The 22,266-nt window shown below is 41.6% G+C and overlaps 1 protein-coding gene across 1 annotated transcript in view; it reads left to right on the forward strand.

The window, feature by feature from the left end:
- Positions 1–22,266, forward strand: part of DCBLD1 (discoidin, CUB and LCCL domain containing 1) — a 48,891-nt gene that overhangs the window by 15,681 nt on the left and 10,944 nt on the right. Inside the window, exons 2-9 of the mRNA XM_072855743.1 lie at positions 551–763; positions 11,114–11,251; positions 11,813–11,864; positions 12,612–12,684; positions 14,416–14,549; positions 19,261–19,301; positions 20,592–20,807; positions 21,542–21,672. Of these exons, the coding sequence (XP_072711844.1) occupies positions 551–763; positions 11,114–11,251; positions 11,813–11,864; positions 12,612–12,684; positions 14,416–14,549; positions 19,261–19,301; positions 20,592–20,807; positions 21,542–21,672 (998 nt within the window). The remainder of the gene's footprint in view (positions 1–550; positions 764–11,113; positions 11,252–11,812; positions 11,865–12,611; positions 12,685–14,415; positions 14,550–19,260; positions 19,302–20,591; positions 20,808–21,541; positions 21,673–22,266) is intronic.

A 22,266-nucleotide genomic window follows, 5' to 3' on the forward strand; every position in this document is an offset into this window, starting at 1 on the left:
CCCTCTCGTGTCTTTGCCTTGTCCCCTGTGCTTTTTGTATTGCGCAAGCGGCACAAAAAAACCAACAGGAAAGTAAGATGAGTCAGGTCTGTGACAGTACGTAGTTAAATCGTGTCTGTGCTTTCGTGTATGATTCAGTTACCCTCTCCCTGACGGCTCTTTCTATGGAAATAAAACGTGGAATGATAATAGGGAGAAAACTGTTTAAGGAAGGATCCTATCTATTACTTGTGGAATTGCATCTTCAGAGTTTCAGTAGGGTTTGGCTGTATAACAGAAAGCCAGAGAGACTCTTTTTGTACAGGCCTGTCAAATATATCTTAGTTCATGAGTGTTTCCAGCCCTCCTTTCTACTGCTTTACAAGAGAAATATGACTATATTTGTTTTAGTTACCTATGTTCCAACAACAGCATAACTGAGGTGGAGTATTCCAAAATACTTTTTTAAAAGCTGGAAGCGCATGTGAGACATGATTATGTGGCCAGTATTATATATTTTTTATTGAGGAATGTGTTTTGTTTCTCTTCCTTGTTTCTTCTCCTACTGCAGGGGATGGATGTGGGCACACAGTGATGTATCAAGACAGCGGGACCCTGGCATCCAAGAACTATCCTGGGACGTACCCAAATTACACTCTTTGTGAGAAGAAAATCCAAGTGCCTCTGGGAAAACGTCTGATCTTAAAAATTGGAGACCTGGATATCGAATCACAGAAATGCGAATCCAGCTACCTTACCATCCAGAGCTCTTCAACATTGCATGGTATGTAAAAGATAAGGCAACGGCTGATGCATGGACTGGTAAAAGTGTGAGTAAAAGCCAGCTCAGCAAAATGCAAGGAATGTTAGCCTGTGTCCTTTCCTCCTCCTTTTCATATTCAAGTGTGTCGTTCTCAGTATGGGAGGCCGTTGCCCTCACACTGTGTGTTGCTCTGCCAAGGCTGGGGGTGCTGCCATGCTGCGCTGCGGTCCAGGGGGCCGCCGGGGCCACAGGGGCTTGTGCCCAGCTCTGGCACATCCACCCCGAGGGCTCTGCCCTCAGACCTGTGGAGCTGTACTATCACAGCTTTAGTACGGCAGGTACATGGATCTGTATCAGCCCTGTACCCTTCTCGGGTAGGGGAAGAGCTGGCTCACTAAACAGACAGAAACGAGATAAGAAATTGGAATCAACGATCCTGCATGTCTCTATTTCCCAGGCAGGTCAGGCCTGGGAGAGGAGATAACCTTTACTATTGCTAGCTATTAGTCACTGATCAACTTTGCTAATGTACAGGCTTTAATACTTGCAGATACTAAACACGTGCAGCCAGTCTGCACTCCTGCAAGAGATTTGCACAGGAAGATAAGTGAGTAAATATGCTATAGCTGTGCACTTAAAACAATCATAACGACAACAGGATCCACCCCAGGGAGAACCTGAGGCCTTCCTCAAATTGTTTTTCCCAACCTGTTGTTGCTGAAACTTTGATCTGCTCTTTCTAGAAGAGTCAACCTGATTTTCAAGTCAGTGCGCCCTTTCTCAGAAGTCAGATTTAAATGCAGGCAGAGGCATGGGGCTGCAGGGACTTCCACAATGCAGAAATAAACATGTGAATTGCCAGTTCATAAAATTTTGCCTGCTGGGAGTGGGCTGTAGCCCTTCAGTCAGCTGAGGCTGAATGTGTTGTACTGGACTTTACAGGCAGAATGGATTGAATGGGAAAAGACGATGAAGAGATGAGCTACACAGAGCTTCTGCAAGTTTTCCAGGTCACCCAGCTCATTACTTGGCTCAGTGAAGTGTGTGGTTCTGCTAAGCTTGGGACTCCTAAGATATCTTAGTAGTAAGGAGGGATGATTGCCTTTCATTCATGGGCATCATAGGCCTATCACTCATCTAGTAAAATAAGATCAAGTGAGGTATTAAAATCTTGCTCGCAAATGAAGGTAAAGGTAATTGTGGTTATCGTGAGGGAGGTATTACGTTTTGAAACAGCCTTCACCAAGAGTGGGCAGTGACATGTTGATATCTAAGCCTTGCACAGAGCTTGATTTGAGCCATAAGGAATGCTTCTGTTCATGTGTGCTGGTATTTTTTTGTGTTGTTTACCTCATTTCAGAACTGTAAGTAATGAGTTGTGTTCACCTGAAGCAGTCTGTCTGTACTTGGCAGTAAGAGATAGGTAGTTAGTATTGCATTACCATATCTTTGAATAATTTTTAGTGATGCTATCTTGACATTTCTAATCAAAGGCTTTTCTAGGAAACAAGGATGAATCAATATATATTGTTTTCCAAAGTGAAAAATGAAGCTTGGATGTTGATTGAAATTCTGGCTCCTTACACATCAGCGTGAAGAGATCTTCACATAGTTTAGTCCTGCAGTTATTCAGCCTGTAAACACAGAATACCTGTGTGTTATGCAATCAAATACATATAATGAATTTCTTTAAAGTATTCCCACACCCATTTTCAGACCTGATTGGTAATGTCTGATGCATGTGGACTATAATCTGCATTCTCAGTAACGAACTGCACAATTAGCAGATTTTGCTGATATCTGATTAAACAGGCTTTATAGCTTAGGCATACATACCATCTGTAATGGTTTTTGTGGTCTGCAGCTCACTGTAGACTTTCCCACTAGCATACCTACAGAGTCTGTGCTCTACCTTCAGGTAAATCCTTGCAGAACACAGTGTGGAAATCATGCTATATGCATAGATTCATGATATTGCTTGTGTTTTAAAAGACACAGGAATTCATAGACGAGATTAGAGCTTCTCTAAGTCAGTTGTTTCAATAGTTTTGCTATAGCTCTGGGTTTTAATATGCATTTATGTAAGCAAAAGAAGCTCCATGAGAAAGCACTGCAAAGTCCATTCAGTCTGTTAAGTGTCCTTTTAGGTAGCTGTTTCTGAGCCCAGATCCCCTCTTTGCAACCCTCCCCTCTTCATGAACATCTACAGGCAGGTCAACATCTTCCCTTTGGCCAAGGAGATATTGACCTTTGCCATCGAAATTCTTTCATAGGATGATGGAGAGTTGAAAAGATTTTGCAGGCATTGAAAACATCTGAGCAATTAAAAACTAACCTTTGCATGTTTTCTGTATTTGACCTGAGTGTAAAAAGGAAAACCTAAAAGCTAAGTATGAAAGCTGGCAGCTTTCATGAATATTACTCATGTTTCAAATTAGTTGAGCCTTTGCTTTTTATTTAAGAGGTTTGCAGTTAGAAGACAATAAGGTCCAAAGGGAAGTATGTTTTAAATACCATGCTGATCTCTTCAACTCTACAGAAAACAAGAGAGTGAATGTCAGTATGCGTACAAACATCTCTTGAGGAGTGTATCTGAAGCTTAGAAAATTGGTCAGATGCAAAACCTAGATTATGCACGTAAATATAAAATCAGTGGAAACTAGTCTTCAGATGACAAAGTATTGTTGTCCTTTCAGATTTCTCCCACAAGTTGTCTTTACATATAAAGGTGATTCATTCATTGTTATAAACTTCTGCTGGGATTCACGCAGTACAGCAAGGAGTAACTCAATTCATGTTTGGGTATTTATGTTCCGTGCAGTAAAGGGAAGCTGTTATATACAAATGAATGGATTAATTTGATTTACGTTAGCCATAACACTGATTTCTTCACATTTGTAAGCCGGTGACTACAGATTAGACCACTTACATGCAAGTTTTATTTAAGTTTAGGGCATTCCTCACATTTTGTGGACTGACACAAGAATACTATGAATCTAATTCCCTCCTAGAAAAGAATGTAGCGTTGTTGCAGATCTACTGAAGCCTCCCCGCTCAACTGGGACACAAACATGACGCTACAGTTCTTCTCACTTTTGATACTTCTCAGCTTTGATGGACCTGTGAAGGCAGCCATTGCATTCAGATTTCTCCAGTATTGCCATCAAAAGATGATCATTGAATAATCTTAATGAAGCTCTAAAACTGAAGACATAAAGTGGCTGAACGTTGCATCTCTGGGTTATTACTCTGCACACTATTTTCTTCAGTGTTCACTGGAGGAGAGACGCTGTAGCAAGTCTTTTCTTTCAAACTGTTAGCTTTGTATCCAGACTTAGATGTGAAAATATTAATCATCAGTCAGCAAAGGTAGTCTAACACCACTTTTGGTGAAACTGAGTCAGCTTTGTCTGACAAACCTTTAAATATTAACAGCTTTGCATGTGTTGTCTCTAGGAGAAATAAATAGATGATAATGTTCTCTTTCAAAGGAATAGCTTTGCACTGGATGAAAATATGGGGGGTTTTGTCCCATAAAAGGAATCTAGAATAAAAATTAATATGAAACATGATCTCATAGTGTAGTCACGGTGCAATCTTGACTGAAATGCTTTTCTTCTCAAGTTAATTGCATTATCTGAGCATATTAAAAATACTGAGCTCTGAATAAAAGCTTCTGATTTTTAATTAGTTAAAGGGATATGTGAAAACAAGATTAACCATGTGGTCCCTGTAGTTCTCAAGAACACAACTTGCACTGCTTATGAAGGTGTAACATGAATGTTTTAAAAGTTCAACAGGAACTGCTCTTAGTCAGCTTCTTTTCATGTCTTTATCGGATTTCTGTACCTCTTTTAACCCCTTTTGTTTGCTTTTTCCCCCCTCTCTTTCCCCAACTAATGGCTTAGTATTTTTTCCCTTAATTTTGTGAGATGATCATCAGTCTTGACTGGAGAGATACATTACAGAAGAGATAAGTGCCTACTTACTTCTCCATTCACTTGCAGTCAGTAGGAGGTTGATGTGTTCCTCTGGGGTGGATGTCAGATCTGCTGAGTGACTAGTAATAATTTGGAGAGTTAGCGCAGTTAACTTGTTCTTGCAAAATTTACAGCTGGTAACTAGCATGAAATAGATAGAGAAATTACTGAAAATGCTTTCTCCTCCCCGCACCCAGTCACTAAGGGTTGTTAGACAAATTGAGCATTTACTGATACGTGAGTGTCTGATGGCTGCTGAGAGTGAGTGTGCGCGCGTGTGTGTGCGGGTGTGCAGGAGAACCAAGCACCTTTGGATGCCTCCTACCTGTCATTATGACTTGAGGGGATTCATCAAACCAGCCTTTCCTTATTGTGTATTGTAATAAATATCTTGCTTGAATAAAGGGTGTGTCCAGGTTTCTTTTTCACCCCTCAAAGGAAACTTGTTATTACAGTATTGTTTCTGGTATTTCAGGAAATCCAGTGAAATGCCCAGACAAGTTCTCGCTGAAGATCAAGTTGAGCAGTTTCTTAACAGTCAGAACTCTTCTAACAGTTGGGTTTCGCCTGAGTGGTTGCAGTATCCTAAGGTTTCAGCTTTGGAAAGACTTATGCAACAAAGAATGTCTGCTTTTCTTTTATCAAATGAACTTTTTTTCCTCTTAGCTGCATAAAGTGTATTGTGTATTTTTCTGTGGTTTTTGTTAAACAGCTACAGCTCTTTACTAACGATTCCTAACTGTTGCTGTGCTTCTTGTCTTTGGGTTTGACTAAAACCACAGACATGTTAGAAGTGGGGGATCTCACCTGAGGTCAAGCAGGCAGACCTACAGCCGGTGCAGGTGGCCCAGGCCCTCCCTTTTAAAATTGTAATTACTTCTCCAGCCTGACTCTGCTTGGGTGCCTTTTTCTTTCCTTTATCGCAGTCTTTGGCAACTCTTTGGAAACGCTAACTGAAAGTTATACTTGTTTTTCCTAAAACGAGAAATGCTTACCACTCAGTCTGAGGTCAGACTGTGTTGCGTGGAGTTAAATGTTGAATAACTGGGCTGTCTCATCCTGACTAACAAATGTGACTACTCTGTCAACTCGTATCTACTGAGTATGAAACACCACCTTCCCCACGTCCTGCAAAGAAGGGCATAGAGCAGCACTTTTCGTCTCCTGGAACGTCCTTGCAGGGTGATGCTGGTTATCCCTGAGTGTGCGTGGCAGGGTTGGAGCGAAGAGGCCTCTCCTCTCTCCTCTCCTCCTTGATAGGGGAGAAGAAGAGTTACTGCTTATGAAAGTGAAGCATTTGTGTGAACATGGGATGGAGACGAATTTCAAGAATGCAGATGTTTTCATACAACAGATACTTGCTGGTTTTGTGAGCTGTTTGTGAAAGACTTGCACTCTGGCTGAGTTTTTAGCTCTGAAGTGAAGCAAGCATAATCCATGTTCATCACATCCCCTGTCCTTCCCCAGCTACTGAGGTACTTCCAAATTGCTTTATTTGAGACAAGGCTACTGAATATAAGGATCACAATTTAAAACATTGTTTTGCCCAAAGAAACTCCTTAGGAAATTATAATCCTGGAGAGGCAGATCCGTGGGATCGTTGCTACACATTGCTCGCCAGCCTTACTCTGCAAGACTAATGTTAAAGCAAAGGGAGAAGATTCCCTGTTGAAGAGGGGACGTTACGAGTTGATATCTAAACTGAGTTTCTTAAAGACCTCTGCAGTGGTCAAACTCCAGATTTCAAATGATGTTGAGGAATTTGAAAGCAGAACGAGCAGAATGAACTGGACATGCAATAGCTAAAGAGGGACAGAATGTCTTTTAAAAGGAAGCAAAAGTCTTAGAGAAGAGGCAAAAAGTATTAAGAACTACAGAAACAAATGGCATGTAGGTATTGCCAGCTGGTGTGAGAGAAGAGTCCTCTAGGCACAGCGCTTCTTAAGGGAAGTAGAAAAAATAAAGGAACATAATGCAAAAAAGCAATTTCAGGAAATATGCCAGAACCTGGTTGACAGTAGAAGTAAACTAGACTTCATAAAACTAGACAATGCTGTAAAGATCATCAGATTTGCAAAACAACACTATTATGAAAAAGACAAAAGCAGCAGACTATTGCTAACATTTAAAAAATAAACAACACGTAAAATAATCTCTTTGGTCTCCAGGCGAGCCAGCCAAAGGATATCCACGAGACAATTTACCGTGTATCTTGCAGGATGTTAATACTGCTTGGAGACAGTGATTCCAAAATAAAAGTATTTCATTTAAGTCACTTAAACCATACCAACAGATCAGGACTTCTGGACGAAAGACATTAAATGTTAGTTTAATTATAGAGAATATTAAATTAGGTACATTCAAAATCCCTAGGCCTGTAATAGCGCTCCTGCAGAATTTTAAATATATATATATATATATATATATATATATATATATAAATATATAAAAGAATCTGGAGTGAACAGACGGAACCACCGTTTGGGTCAACTCGTTAATGAGACACAGAAAGAAGAAAAGGCCCTGGCATCTAGATGTAGTAGTACTGGAATATGGAGAACGCCTACTCAGTTTCATGACATGTAACACATCTGTTTATTAAATCAAACTCTTTTCTTTGTTCCTCGTAAACAAACCAAATAATCCTGCCTACTTACCCTAGCAGAGCTCCAGCCGAGTCACTTTAACAGGAAACAGGGAGAGAAATCAGCATTCATGACTCGTTTTTCAAGCCGAATATGCAAAACAACCCACCTCACAACTAACATTAGAAGATGAAAAACTGATAACGTGATCTGGCAGTTCTCAAAAGGGATCTTAAAAAACTTTTGGCTTAGTCCCAGCTTTAGGAATTAAATATTTATCCAGACTCAAGTCCAAATGCTGCAGTAAAACTTAACAGGGCCCTATAAACAAGTTTCTCCCTTTCATACCAGACACAAGCCAAGGCTTTCTCCTTCATCCCTACTCTCCACTATGGTTGTACAGTATTCATATAGACAGCCTGGGGAAATCAATAAATCCTAGGTGGAATGGACAGAGAAGACAGGGAGCACGTATGAGTTTTAAAAGTAGATGATAAAGTAGTAATTTTGTCACCTCAATTGCAAGTGGAAAATACTGACTAGTAAATATAGTTTTCCGATGAAGTCTAATGTCTACAGATGCTGATTGGTTTTAATCTTCTAATATCTATAAAATCTCACAATATATGTATTCTAGGTAATAGGTAAGTCAATGGAGAGCAAATCTGCTGGGTGTTACTGTGTTATAAAAAGTGCATCTAATTCAGGCATACCGCAAGCTGAAATGCAGGGACCCTGGGAGACTATCCTTTTGCTTCTGGCTTTACGACATTAAAGTAAATGGAGGACTGCTGTATGGAAGTGCATAGGAAAGACAAATAAAAACAAATACGTTCTTTTTCTACAGAAAATTAGAAAACAGATGAAAGGATAAAATTCTCTCATCAGTCAAAACTGAATCCAAATAAGTGTCTTGACCCTGAGTCAGTTTTATTTTCTATGCATTACCTGTTGTCCCCCTGGGGAATTTCTTGGAAAACCATCAATGTAAAATAAATTGATTATGGGGAAAATGAGAATCCGAGGTTAAAAAGGCCACTCTGCAAAAACTTGGCAAAATGGAGAGAGGTGCTGCTAAACATAATACAATATTATTGGGTAAATCGAATCAGAAAGGTGCTTACAGTGGTCATTTGAAACACAATAAGCACTGAAGACAGTGGAATAACACCTCTTGCTAAAAACAGACTGCACATATCTCCAGTTCTTTCAGGGAGTAAAGAACCTCTCAGCCAAACCAGCATCTGATCGGTTTCTCTAAGACCAGCGATAGAGGGGTGAGATAATGCTTATACTTTTTTCTAAACCCTACCTCTCAGTCCTCATTTCTGTATTTGATAGCATGGAAATAAACTCTGCTAGATCTCAGGCGAGTCTGAAGACCTGGCAGTGTAGTGCTGATATGATATTACCTGAATTATCGAGAAGATTGAAAATGTTGAAATATTTTGCAAGGCTTCCTCACTTTGCAACAAAAGAACTTTTTTTTTTCCCCCAAATCTATGCAGAAAACTGATAAACTTTTGGAAAATATTAGTTCCTCCAGTGGATACTGTTTCTTGCTTCTATATTCTTTAAGGAATTAGTCCTAGACCCCCTTAGTTTTGGGGACTCCCATGGGTGTGTCTCGGTACACCAGAACTGCTCTTGGCAAAAGATAACCATAGCCCGGTAACCCCTCTTGGATTTATTATTTAACAGTAGAAACTTGTCTTTAGGCATTGCACGCTGATTTCTTAAGCTGATTGTTTCTGAATTTATGGCTTTCATTTGGGTTATACATCTCTATGTGTCTAGACTTTTTATTTTATTGTTTTTGCTTATGATGTGTGATTTGTTTGTATAATTACCTGGAACGTATGTAGACTTGCTACTGGAGGAGACACATAGCCCTGATCCAGCCAGTGTGTGGCTGAGTGAATCAGCCGTCTAAATTATACCTACCGAGTAGATAGGTCACTGCCAATTGCTGCGAGGAGAAAGCCAAAGAGCACTTGTGAGAAAATATGTAGAGACAGTCCTTGAGAGAAGAGAAGGACTAAAGCTTTCGCATGTGTTTTATTTTGAAGAAATGCAATGCCTCCCTGTCTTCTTTCCCTTTCTCTCTCTTGGAAAAAAATACCTAAGTTAGCACTTTACTTCTCCCACTGCAATCTGACACAAAAGACCTTCTCAAATAAATCACTCGTGCAGTTGTCTGGTATGACACAGTGTCAGGTGCTGTCTTTTTGATAAGTTCATTTCCTAAGCAATTTGTTTAACCCTTTTTATAGACGTTGTTTTCTCTGACTAAGTCGTGAGTCATTTTCAACACGAGTACTCCAGGGAAATGTCACACTCGTCGCTTGTTTCTGTGCCTGCCTGGCTTCACCATATGATTTTTATAAGCCAAAAGACAGAGTTCCTCCTTTGGTTTGTCCCATTCTGCTGACAGCTGGCTGTCATTGGCTCTAATTGGGCTACTCTATAGGCAGATCTTATAGTTATTATAAGACTGGTGAAGTATTAGGGAAAGACCCCCTAAGAACATCAAGCAAAATGAAGGGGCTCTTAGGAGCACGATAGGAAGGGTACCACTCATCAGATTTGTGCTGTGATTGTAATTTCATGTTTCTCAGAAGTCAGTTCCAAGTTGCCCTAAAGTAGCCACCACCAGTAAAATGAAGTTGGCTAGGAAAAATCAAAGCGATCCTTTTTCCTCCCAAGGACTTGCTTTAGGATCCAAAAGCTGTCATTCACCAGAACAGATGGGCTGAAGGCTTGTAAAGGGTCTTGTTTGTTTTTTCTCTTGGGAAAAAAACCCTGCCATTTTACAAAAACCTCTTCTTAGCAGTTTATATGGTAAGCATCCTCATAAATTCAAAAAAGTGTACCCAAACTGCTTTGGATTTTCTGTGTCATCTGTGCCTGAGGGCAGCCAGGGACAAGTGTTTGCACCCAGGCGTGGTGACAGAAGGCAAGAGCAAAGACCATGGCAATCTCAAAAGAAAGCTCCCCTCAGGAACTGACTTCTGAAGAAGCAAATGTAATTATTAAGAGTCCTGGGCACGCCTGCTGTCACAAGAAAGGAGTGTCCCAAAGACTGTTCCAAGATACTGCAGTTGGTAGCTATAAAATCCTTATCTAATTCAATGTAAGCACAAGGCTCTTGTCTCCCTGTCCCACTCCCTTCATCTTCCCCTTTCTCTGCCTCTCTTTTTTGTTTAAAACTCTAGAGACTTGAGCTGTATACTTCAATGGTCGGGTGATGTTTTTAAAAGGAAAATAAATTAAGAAATTTTCTGAGAGAAGTAATACTGCCTTGTAGTACAATTTGGCTTGTGGCACCCATGTCCTTGAAAACCAGGTACCCTGTTTGTGATCTTAATCTTTCCTGAGTGGCTGCTGTGCTACAGTGGCATGAGCTGTACACGTCTGGAGAGTTTATCTAGGGGACCCTGTGTAGATCCCTTGGATTGCCTTTGAATGTTCTTGTTCTGTTCTTTTCTCTAATGAGTTACTGCTGGTTGTAAGCATGCTGTACTTCAAAGGCCGAAGGGCATTAATCATGCTCTTAAGGCTTACGTGATGAGAGATGTGGATGCTGGAATTGCTACCACGGAGAGACGATTGGATCCTGGCCACTCCTTGTCAGGGTAACTTTGGAGCTCATACCCATAAAGGACTGAAGCCAAAAGCCTTTTGTCAACATTTGGATTGGTGCTGAAGGAGAATGAGCGTGTTATGAAACTCCGTGCTAATCATGAGAATATTCCAGCCTAATTATGTCATCTAAACTTTTGAAATCTTCTTTGTTCTCTCTGTAGGGCCATACTGTGGTAATGTGATGCCCGTCCCCAAAGAAATCATTCTGGATAGCAATGAAGCGACTATTCACTTTGAGAGTGGATCTCACGTGTCAGGACGAGGCTTTCTATTGTCCTATGCCAGCAGTGATCATCCAGGTAAAGTGGAATCCAAAAGTACTGAAGGATTAGTGGCATAGTCCCCCCTATTTCGTTATCTTCTCTACACACATAGGCTTTAGCCCAAATGTTTGGTCCTAAATATTTCCAGATTGGCATGAACCATGCTATTTTTAATAGCATGTGTGGAAGAAGCAGTTGTAACATTAACCAGGTATAACAGCTGCTGAAATCTTACCTAGACAATTTGCAATACAGGCCCAGTGAAAGAGAAAATGAGTACCTTCTCCTTGAAGCTCCACTGTATTCTGGGCTCCAGCATCTACCACATAGTGATAGGATGAACGGATAGGAGAGATTAAGATTTGATTCCTACATTTAATATTCTGGGGGTCTGTGCAACTTTGTTGAAGGTGTAAAACATAAGAAGAGTAGAAGAGGGGAATGAATGAGGGAAAACCATAGCTGTTGTTTTCTGTCTAATAAAATTGTTCAAGTATTATACAGAGAGATCTTTAAATGTCATTTCATGTGTAGCCAAATATTTGCCTATATTTCCACGTCCTGCAATGGAGATTGACATTTGTAAACTTTTCACAGATCTAATCACCTGTTTGGAACGAGCGAACCACTACACAAAGGCCGAATACAGGTAAAGGGAGTTTGCAGCTCTCTGCGGTGTGGCTTGCTTTGGTGTAGCTGTGGTCTGGTTCAGTTGTTAGAAAATGTCATATCTTATGCAGGTACAGTCTTGGTTTTCTGGAGGAGTGATTTTTTTTGAGCTCTGATGCTATAATAGTCCAAGGCCCGGTTGTGAGAAGCAGTAGTGCAGAATGGAAGTCTGCAGCCCAGGAAAAAAAGGGAATAGAGTTACAGAGCAAGTCTCATTTGGGCATACATATACATGGTATATGTAAAAAGAGTTTCCACTTTGAAATTCAAAGTAGCCTCAAATTCCAGTGCTTCTCCTGAAAGCAGATCACGCCCTAGCTGATACAAGATTATCTGAGGACAAGCTATATTTCTTGGTTCCTTGAACCTTGTGATAGGATTTGAAATGGTAATAAATTGTGCTCTTCTGGCTGCTGTCTGGATGTGCATGTAGGCTTCTTATCTGGCCTGTGCTGAAAACTTGTGTGGTAGCATTTCTAGAACAAGAGAATTAAACCGAAATGCCCTTGCAAAACTGCTTTTCTGGTTCTTTGTGTGCTGCTGTGTGCAGTCCACTCATGAACTCACGGGTCCATTTATTTACCTCCTAGACTCACTAACAGACCATCAGCCAGCACTTACTGCTAAAATATTTAGTAGTTTGAGAGCATTTCTTTTGTACGAGTTTGTTTCTGTGTATCATCACTACCGTTCGTATTTTAAACAAGCCTCTCTTCTCTCACTACAGCAGATACTGTCCTGCTGGCTGCAGAGACATAGCAGGTGACATTTCTGGGAATATTGGAGAAGGATACAGAGATGTAAGTACACAGGATAATGAGGGGAAATTTATAAAGACAGAAGACAGAAGCATAGCACAACTTGGTTTCAACTTTGGCTGCTTGACTTTTGTCAGTAATTCTTCCCAGCTGTGTTAGGTATACCTTTTATTATCAGTATATGGGTATGTTATCAGTATATAAGCACACAGAGACACTTTTCAAACAGACCAATCAATTGTGTGAGAACAAAGTCCACTGATTGTCAAATACACCTACTGACTTGTGGTTTCTGGCATTATGGAAATAGCCCGCATAGGGTTTGTCCCTCTTGAGGCAGTGCTCACCCATGTACTAAATATTCCTACGACTTCAGCTTTTACTTGTTTGGAGTCCATGTGCATTTCTTTTCTAAAGTTATCTCTTGTAGGAGAAAAAATACATTTCAGTAACATGCGAGTTTTCTTTAAGATTATGCCTGCAGTATCCCAGCAATCTGTTCTGATATGAAATAAATACTATACACTACCTAATCACATCCCACTGATAACTACCAGCCTCTTGGGTTGTTTTAACTGCTTGTTCTTTAAAGCGAAGACGTTGCCTGAGTGGTTGCATTTATCTGCAGTTCATACCAGAGAGTGCTCTGCCCTCTCTGTGCCCCTCACCCTGGACTCTCCTCCCACCATGCCTGTGAAATCTTTACGTCTCTCACGGTGGAGTAAGTTTAATCATACCACTGAAGTAAAATCCCACCCTATCACAAATACAGCAGTTGCTGAGTTTCCAAAAAGTCAGTGTTCACGTTTAACCTGTTCATCCAGTTATTCGAGCATGCCGCTCCAGCCTGGGAAGTGGCAGAGCTGAAAAAACAAAGAAATGCCACATTACGTTCTCATTAGCTGGAGTTGGGGTGATTAGGAAAGAAAAGCAGCACATGGCATGACCTCATGCAGATCTTATCTGCGCTGAGGAATTTTTGAAAGAGATTTTCCCTCCACCGTTAAGCTTTTCTCCTCCACATTCAGCTTTTCTGATGTGAACGACCTGCTGGGCTCCCCTGAGGGGCTGCTGCCTCCCCCGAGGGGACGGCCCGGCACCCCAGCTTCTCGTAGCGTAGCCCAAGCTGGCCCCATGGGAACGAGACCCATCTCTGCCAGCAGCCGCTGGGAATGTCTCCTTCGCACCTTTCCGCTGGCCCTTCTCTGCTCTGCCCTGGCCCAGTGGTACGTTGTTGCCACCTAGTTGGCACACAAGTTGTCCTGCCTGGATTCTTCCTTTATGTGGATTATCCCACCTGAGACACTGGCAAATGGGCTATACTTAAAACCCGGTGGCAGCCGGTCACCACATAGCCAAATTTCCTAATGTATGCCACGACTCAAATCCTAAGGCGGAGTAATAGTAATAGTTAGGTCTGCCTTCAGGCAAGTCCATCAAGTGATTATCATTTTTTCTTTGCAAAGAAGAGTTGCCTTGCCTTTGACTTTGTTTTCCCGAGTCGTGCCACAACGCTTATTATGTTAAAATCTTACAGCACCTTCTCAGAAGCAGATTATTTGCTTTTTCATTTGGAAAAAAAAAAAAAAAGGGGTGACTTTTGGAAACAGACATATTTTTTTCAAAGACTACTGTTCTTCCCTGCTCCCTTTGAGCCTTTGTCGGATTTTATGAGCTATAGCACCTGTATAATAGTGGCTTGGAAGTGGAAGCAGTAGCAGTTTGTCCGACTGATCCTCTGAGCTTTGGCTTCTGACGGGTTCTGCCTTCCAGACCTCGCTGCTGTGCAAGTCGGCGATACATGCAGGCGTTATCGCGGACGAGCTGGGCGGTCAGATCAGCGTCACCCAGCAGAAGGGCATCAGCCGCTACGAAGGCGTTGTTGCCAATGGCGTCCCCTCGCACGAGTGAGTACCGCTGGCGGGGCTGGCTCCGGGAGCAACCCCGGGACACAGTGCCCTGCCCAGATCAGCAGAAGCAGGTGGGGATGCTCTTTTGGGGAGGAAAAGATGTTAGTTGTGGGCCTAGGGGTTTTGGGGCTTTGTTTCTACGGCTTTATTGAAATGGCGTTGGCATCGGATATAGGAAAATGTTCCAAGTTTTTAGTGGCTCTATACTATGTAGGGTGGTGTTTTCTTCTTCTTTTTTTTCTTCTTTTCCTTCCAAAACATATTTGCAAATTACTTTGTTAGCAGATACATGAAAGTACGATGTTCTGCAACAAACACCTTTAATCGATGTGCTAATAAATCATGATAAATTCATGTTAAAGTTTAAAAAAAGCTAGGAAGAATGAATAAATAAAAAGTGCCGTTGAGCCACAGGGGATTTAATGAACAACTTCTTAAACATTGTGCTTTTGACATGTTCAGAGTTTTTCTCTTTTAGAATATTTATAGCAAGGGTGTTATATTTACCACTTATCTTCTGACTTTTAATTGTACTGTTGTTGAAGCCGAAATAAATCCTCTAATCTCTATCCAGCACAGTAAGCCCTTCCAGCAACTGCCTCTGTCATTCCTGTTGGTTTATATTTTTTAATTTTCAAATGTTATCTGGATTTTACATGAGGCTTTTTCTTTTTGTAGGAAGAGAAATCTCCTCAGTCTCATAGCCTACAACAGCTAAGGGAATATGTCTTTTTTATACTTTTTTCCTGTTTTCCCTGTGATTTCTCCACATCATCCTAACAATTTTACAGTCATGGTTTCATTCATGGGGAAAAAAAAAAAGCATTCATTTGGTCTGTTGCTGTGCTTAAACTTCAGCACAGATTGAAATGCTTTATACATAATGGCCCTGGAGTATACAAAGCTGGGTAGCATGTAGACCACTAGTGGAAGGCCTATAAATCCTAAATATATTCTATTTTTCTTACACATGTTGCTTGAAAGTTAATCGCCTAAGAAAATGAATATAAACTTGTCTCAAGCAAAGCACGATTGAGAGCTCAGCTCAGGCACCAAGCCGTTCCATAAAACAAATAATACAAATTCTTTCCATCACACGTCAGCTTAGTGAAACCCTAAATTAAATATTTTGTATCTTAACTAAAGATGTTGTAGAACCGTTTACATACATTCATATGTTCATGATCCTTGAGAATCCCAGAACGAGTAACTCAGGCAGTAGGGCATAAAATGTTATAATGAAAGGCAGCTGGGATTCCCATTTGTATTTTTTTCACAGTACAAGAGCTAGTGGGCAACGAATGAAGTGTAGAAGACAGCAAATGTACATGTGCTGGGGGAAGCCACTGTTTGCATAATTAACCCATCACCCTAACTGCCAAGCATCCTTTTAATGTTGCTATTCACAAAATATCCTGTACATTTCACGTGAGTAATAGAAGAACTCGCAGAGATGCAAACTTGTCTCTATTGCATCAAGTGAGAAAATTCCCATTTACTTGAAGGAGAGCTGAAACGTGTGCTTCCAGGCTGAAGCCAGCCTCCGGGGCTCGGGTTTAGCCCATTTAATGTGAGTCCCCTGCGAGAGCACCCTAACGAGGAGCGCAGCCCCCATAGCCCTCCTGCCAACTGGGGCACACGGAGGCACTCCTTGAGCATGATGCACGTCTCGAAGGGACTGAATTGCCCCGAGGAGACAGCCATTGCTTTCTACAGATTATACAGGGAGCCATAGGTAAATGGGCTCATACTGTGTTGGATGCCTGCAAACTAGATGGCACAGATTTTGAGGAAAATGGGAGTGTGAGCACAGCACTTCCCAGGATGGTTCTGCTGCTCCTGGTAGCTGGGACAATCCCGGGAGCAGACGAACTGCTGGTGTGAGCCCATTATCCCGGGAGAGGGAAACTGGAGGATGCAGGGAAATCATTTTATTTCGAAACATGGAAAAGTGTTCCTAGAAACAATGGGCCTATTTACTAAGAAAATGAACCAATGCATTTCATGCTTTAAAAAGGCTTTTGTAAGAGATTTCCAAAGCTGCATGACGTCCCTGTCCTCTGGATACCTACAGGCTGCAAGAAATTCCTGCAGAGCAGCCAGTACTGGTGAGAAAAAAAACAGTGCTTAGACAGCACTGCTTTAAGAGCTTTTTAGACTCCCTTAAATAAAAGCTTACTCAAGTTTTTAAAATCTCATTTATAGTGGATTTCAGTATTAAAGATTTGAATTATTTAGTGACTTGAGCTGAAACTGACCTCATCAAAAGCTGCTGCTGGAGTGCATCAAGCTGTTAAGTATCTGTGTTGTAATGTGACGGTGGAGTTACGGCTCGCTCGCTCACCAGCCCTCAAGAGCTGACCTTGGCCTCCCTGAGTGCGTTTTTCAGTGTGCTTGTTACGTTCCAGCATCTGTGAGGTTTTCGGTTCCCATGATCCATGCATGGACCTGCACCCGCAAATGCTAGAATGAAGATCAAGTGGCTGGATTTATTGTGCAGTCCTGATACCCCAGTACAAACATACGGGGGGTTAACTTTGTAATGTGACCTGGCCTGGGACTGCGCACCCGTGCACGGATGGACATGGAAATGGAAGAGACCGCATGCTCGTGAATTGTGAAAGATGAGATTTGGGGTTAACCTGCACTACTTATAAAAAGCTTGCTTGAGACCGATTCTGAAACAAAAAAAGGATTTGATGCTAACAGAAATTTATTATGGGAAGCAGCATCCTTTTTTTGCAGAGCGACAGGCACAGGTCTCCCATGCAGTCCTGCCACCAGTACTCTTAGCTAGGCAGGACCCTGAAGGTTGTCGGGAAAATGAGGAGCACGGGGTGATACCATCCCTTAAAGGACAAATTGAAATTTTTGTGACAAATGCCACCTGTCACATTAGGAAGCTGATGAATTAGCACTTACTTTTGTCCTCTTCAGTGACTTGCAGAATTATAGCAGAAATATTTCAGCTTGATTTCATAGCTTTATAGACCTTAGAAATGCTAACCTCCTCCCTTTCTTTGCTAAAATTGCAGACCTCTGTTTGAAAGGGATGTCCGTGACTTTTTTATTACAAAGCATTATCTCATAAATAAGTATTCCAGGAGCGCTGTGATTTCTGTTTTGGGTAGGTTTTACTGATCACCATGGATTTTCATTTTCTTCTTTCCTCTTGAAATGGATTGCTTCGTATTCACTAAGAAAGCAAAAATTGTTTTGGCTGTAATGTCAAACTGGTTTGCAGCGAGCAGAGCACATCTGATCGCCCGTGAGGATTGCCTGGGGGGAAGATGTGGGAGGAAGAGCTTGGCTTTTTCCTTCTAGCTACTCTACCGCCTACACGCCCAAATAAATCAGCTCCCTCCCAGTGCTCTCCGTCATCTCCGAAGGGCTTCGTTTGCCTGTAGTCATTAGTTTTCCCTCACTGACAAAAAGAAGCAGTGTTTTTATTGGCTTTGACATGGGACCACTTTCCCCTTCCCCGTTTGCAGTACTCTCAAAACGTACAGCCGTGCGCACCGCTGTTAGCCCACAGAGGGTACCTCGGAGGAGATTTTCCTGGCCAACAACAAAGGGCAGCCTGAAAGGGAGCTGTCTTGACGCTTCAGTGCAGGAGTTTTTTACTGCTCAGTCACGCTGGCCAAGGCTTTTCAAAAGGGGCAAGTGATGCATGCAGCTAATCAAAGCGATGTTGAAGGGGTCAGATTTTCAAGAAATCCAAACTAATTTCACGTTAAAACCTGGGCTTTTATTTTTATTAGGCAGCCAGTCAGAGTCATCACTTCTGGAATGAAACCTCAGGGGCATCCTGTTGAGAATCAGAAAGCGGCTCCATGGGAGGCCAAGGAAAGCTCAGCTTTCCCTTACAGCGGTGATTTTATCTTGTCCTGCATTGTGCAGGGTTGTATGGAGCAGCTCAAGAAATGGCTTTTCTCCTGCAAAGCAGTCCATGTCGGAAGGAGGAAGAAAAGGGGAGCCATAGATGTGCTCCAGTTAATAGAGCAAAAAGAACCATTCCTGATGGGAGCTGTTGGTCGTGGTTATAACACAACCGGTTCCCACCCAGATTACAAGAAGGAGTGGTTGTCACTCAGTCTGGCTGTGATACACCTGTAGCCAAAGTAGGAGCGGTCAGAGCTGACGTGGTTTAGTCACCATCAAGCATAACTGTTTCACAGTGCTTAAGGCTGGATTTTCTTCAAACTAGATGTGGACTTAGACTAACAGAAGTCACTGATTTCAGTGAGGCTGCTCTAGTTCAAGCTACTGTAGGTGAGAAGAGACCTGGGCCCGGTGCTGGAGCAATGCACTGCTGGTAGCTCCAAGCCCTGTTAGCTTTCCCGTTCCTGGCTCTTTTGAACGCTCTTGTGTTGCTGGTCTGAGGAGCAGAAGGGGTAAGCTTTCCCACAGCAGTACAGCCCTGAGCAGAGCACAAAAGCAGAAGCGTGCAGCAAGAGTAACAGGCTGATGGGATGGGGAGTCACTTTAAAGCATAACAAATGCTCAAAACCATTAAAAAACTGATCTGAATTCAGTCACAGCGAGAGATGCACACGAGTGCTCTTACTGGGGTCGGTAACCAGCCAGCAAAGTAAGCGGCTATCTGGCCAGAGATATTTTGCTAGATAAACAGTGATTCTGAAACTGTACCTCGGCGTTCCCGTGACTGCCTCCTGAAAGGCTGAATTACCTTTTTCTTTTCTTACAGTGGTTCGCTGTCAGATAAGCGGTTTATATTTACCTCAAATGGTAAGAATAATGGCTTTATTTTTAGCTATTCAAATTTTACCTTTTTATTTAAGTATTTTCTGTAAAAGTTTTGAAAAGTAATCAGGAGAATGTCAGGCTGTGTCTAGGAAGGATATTTTAGGACAGCAATTTTTTTAAATTGGCAAGTTGAATATAAAAGTTGAAGAGATGTGAAGTGAGCTAGAAAAAAAACACAGAATAGGAATAGGTCATACGCACATAGACGAGAAACAGAAATAGTGTTCTGCTGTTACATTTCTGGTGCCAGCATATGAAAAATGGCAATCGGATAATCCCATTTTTATGTACTTTAGGTGGCAGAAAATGAAAGCAGTTTTTCTTCAGACATTTATAAATTCCGTCTTTGTTATACCAGAAGAGAATGAAAGCATAGAGAGGAATGAAAATATATTTACATTGCACTGATACAGAAAGCGTTCTTGTTTATGACTTTCCAAGATGCAAAAGCGTCTTTAATCTGTCAAGCTGTTCATTTGCATAAAACATAGCAAAGAGGGGGGAAAAGTTCGCGCTCGTTCATTTGAATTATATTTCAGTCATCTGAGATAAAATCATTTACTATTCCACTGAAAACTGTAGAGCATGTATAGGCCTTTGAAACTGCCAAGGAATTATTTTTAACTTCATTGAAACCTTATTCCACTGGCCTGTTTTCTCTGAAGAACCTTGATATGCAGAAATTGTTTAGGTTCTTTGGTGGAGTTTGTAATACTTACCTGCAGCTATTATCTTCATGATATCACCTCTTGGCAGCAGTATCAAGGAGCTTCTCTAATGAGTAACTTTCCTAGCCCTAAATTGCAGGTGAGAATCGTGAAATATTTACAGTAAAGTGTTCCTTTCAGTACAGTGCCTTCATCTGAGAAATGTTTTGTACAGCAAAATTAGTTAATGCCAATCTCGAAACATAAATATTATGTTTCAGAAGGAAAATTTTAGAATATAAGCAGCCTTCACATGAATGAGACTAAACTGCAGAAATTAAAAAACAAAATGGCAAGGAAAAAATAGCAGATGTAGTCAGCAGGTGTCATGTATGTAGGAGCTAAATTGGTAAAGGAGAGGGACTGCAGCACTCTGGTACTGGATCATCCACTACAAATTGACTGGCAAACACCAGAGCTAATGGGTAGCATCAGGCTAGCACCAGATTAAGCAACATCTGACTTTGCTGTTGTGGGTGGTCTTCATATGTTGCTAGCCTAATATAAAAATATGCTGTGAAAACGCAAAATAACTCCTTCTGTCTGTCTGTGTGGGGACTCCTAGGCTGCAATAAATCTCTCAGTCTGGAAGAGGGATTCCTCTCCAAGAGCCAGGTTACTGCATCTTCCTACTGGGAGGAGACCAACGAATTTGGGCAACTATTCCAGTGGTCTCCCGACAAGGCTTGGCTTCAGGTACCAGGATTGGCTTGGGCCTCTAACCACAGCAGCAATCGTGAATGGTTGGAGATAGACTTGGGAGAGAAGAAGAGAATAACAGGTATGTCACTGTCTGGTTATTAGAAGCTGGGGTTTCAGCTGGAGAAGAAACTAAGTGCAGTTGAAAAGCTAATAATGCAGTAATGCAGTGTTTCCTTCATTAAATGTAATGAAATGTTCTGCATTGAGGAAGATTATTTTCATATTTAAGAAATCATGGCTCTTTATAAGACTGGTCTTCCTATAGGGATATAGGATTGGACTCAACTGTCATGCATGCCTGATGCTGTAGGCTCAGAACAAAATATTTACACAGGGAGCTGTAGAGTCTGGATGGATGATAAATGATTGCTTAGGACCTATTAATGATGCAGTTCTGGAATCAATAAGAAACATTAAAGTCATAGCCTTTGAAATAATGGCCCAGGTGAAAGAGAGTCCTGTTTCCAACTCCTGGTTTAGTTGTACAAATGTAAATTACAGTTGCTGCTAAAGATGTAAAGACTGCTGATATGGACCATAATATCAACAAGCAATTACCATTTTTGGAGTCATTAATTTGAGCTCTGTTAAAAATTGCATTGCTCTAAATTCACAATTTAAAACTGATTTCCATTCTTTACCCAACTTTTAAACTCAGTAACCACCCCTGAATTCCAACATAGTTTGAAAAATTAATTAAGATTTTGAAGGCAAATTTTTCCGAATCGTTTCGGCTTCTGTGTTTCCATTTGAAAATGTTCCTTTAAAAAAGACACCTAACAAATGAAAATGTATTTTGCATTTTGTTAAAAGGGATTAAGACCACTGGTTCTGGATCCACTATGCTGAATTTCAACTTTTATGTAAAGACATTTACAATGAACTACAAAAATAACAACTCAAAATGGAGAACTTACAAAGGGATTCTGAGTAATGAAGAAAAGGTAAGGGAAAGCGGGAGGGGTAGGAAAACACAGAGCAATAATGCATACGCTGCCTTGACATTGAAGGGCAGGCTTTCACTGTCAAGAAAGATTAGGAGTTTCAGACTTGTCTAGACTTGGGTTGTCTTCACCGGTGTAATTTACAGCCATGGAGTAGATAGTGAGCTTGTCGAAACAAGGAAGTTATCCAGGGCTTGCTGAAGTTGTGAGACGCACACAGGGAGGCATGTGTATGTCTGTATCCTTCTTTTAAAAGAACGGTGTAATTAAAGCTGTACAACAGGCTGTTTGGGCAAGTCTTTAGCTCAGCTCAGTGCTTGCATGTGCTAGGAACGCTGTACCAGTGCAGAAGCATTGGTCGGTATGGCACCAGCAAAGCTGAGATTCAGCTTCAGATGCACCGGGATGGTCAATACACCCCCCCAACAAGCGAAACAACTGACTCGGGTAAAAGCACGGGGCTGCTGGTGAAGCTGCGCCTGCGGATCAAGCTTCTGTTCGGGCTGTGTTACGGTCACGAGGGACTGCACCGCTCCCCGCCCCTCGCTGGCCAGACTCTTCTGACACAAGTCTGTGGGCACAGCCTACGTCTGT

Source organism: Ciconia boyciana, chromosome 3 (genome assembly GCF_034638445.1).
Source record: "Ciconia boyciana chromosome 3, ASM3463844v1, whole genome shotgun sequence".
Classification (NCBI taxonomy): domain Eukaryota; kingdom Metazoa; phylum Chordata; class Aves; order Ciconiiformes; family Ciconiidae; genus Ciconia; species Ciconia boyciana.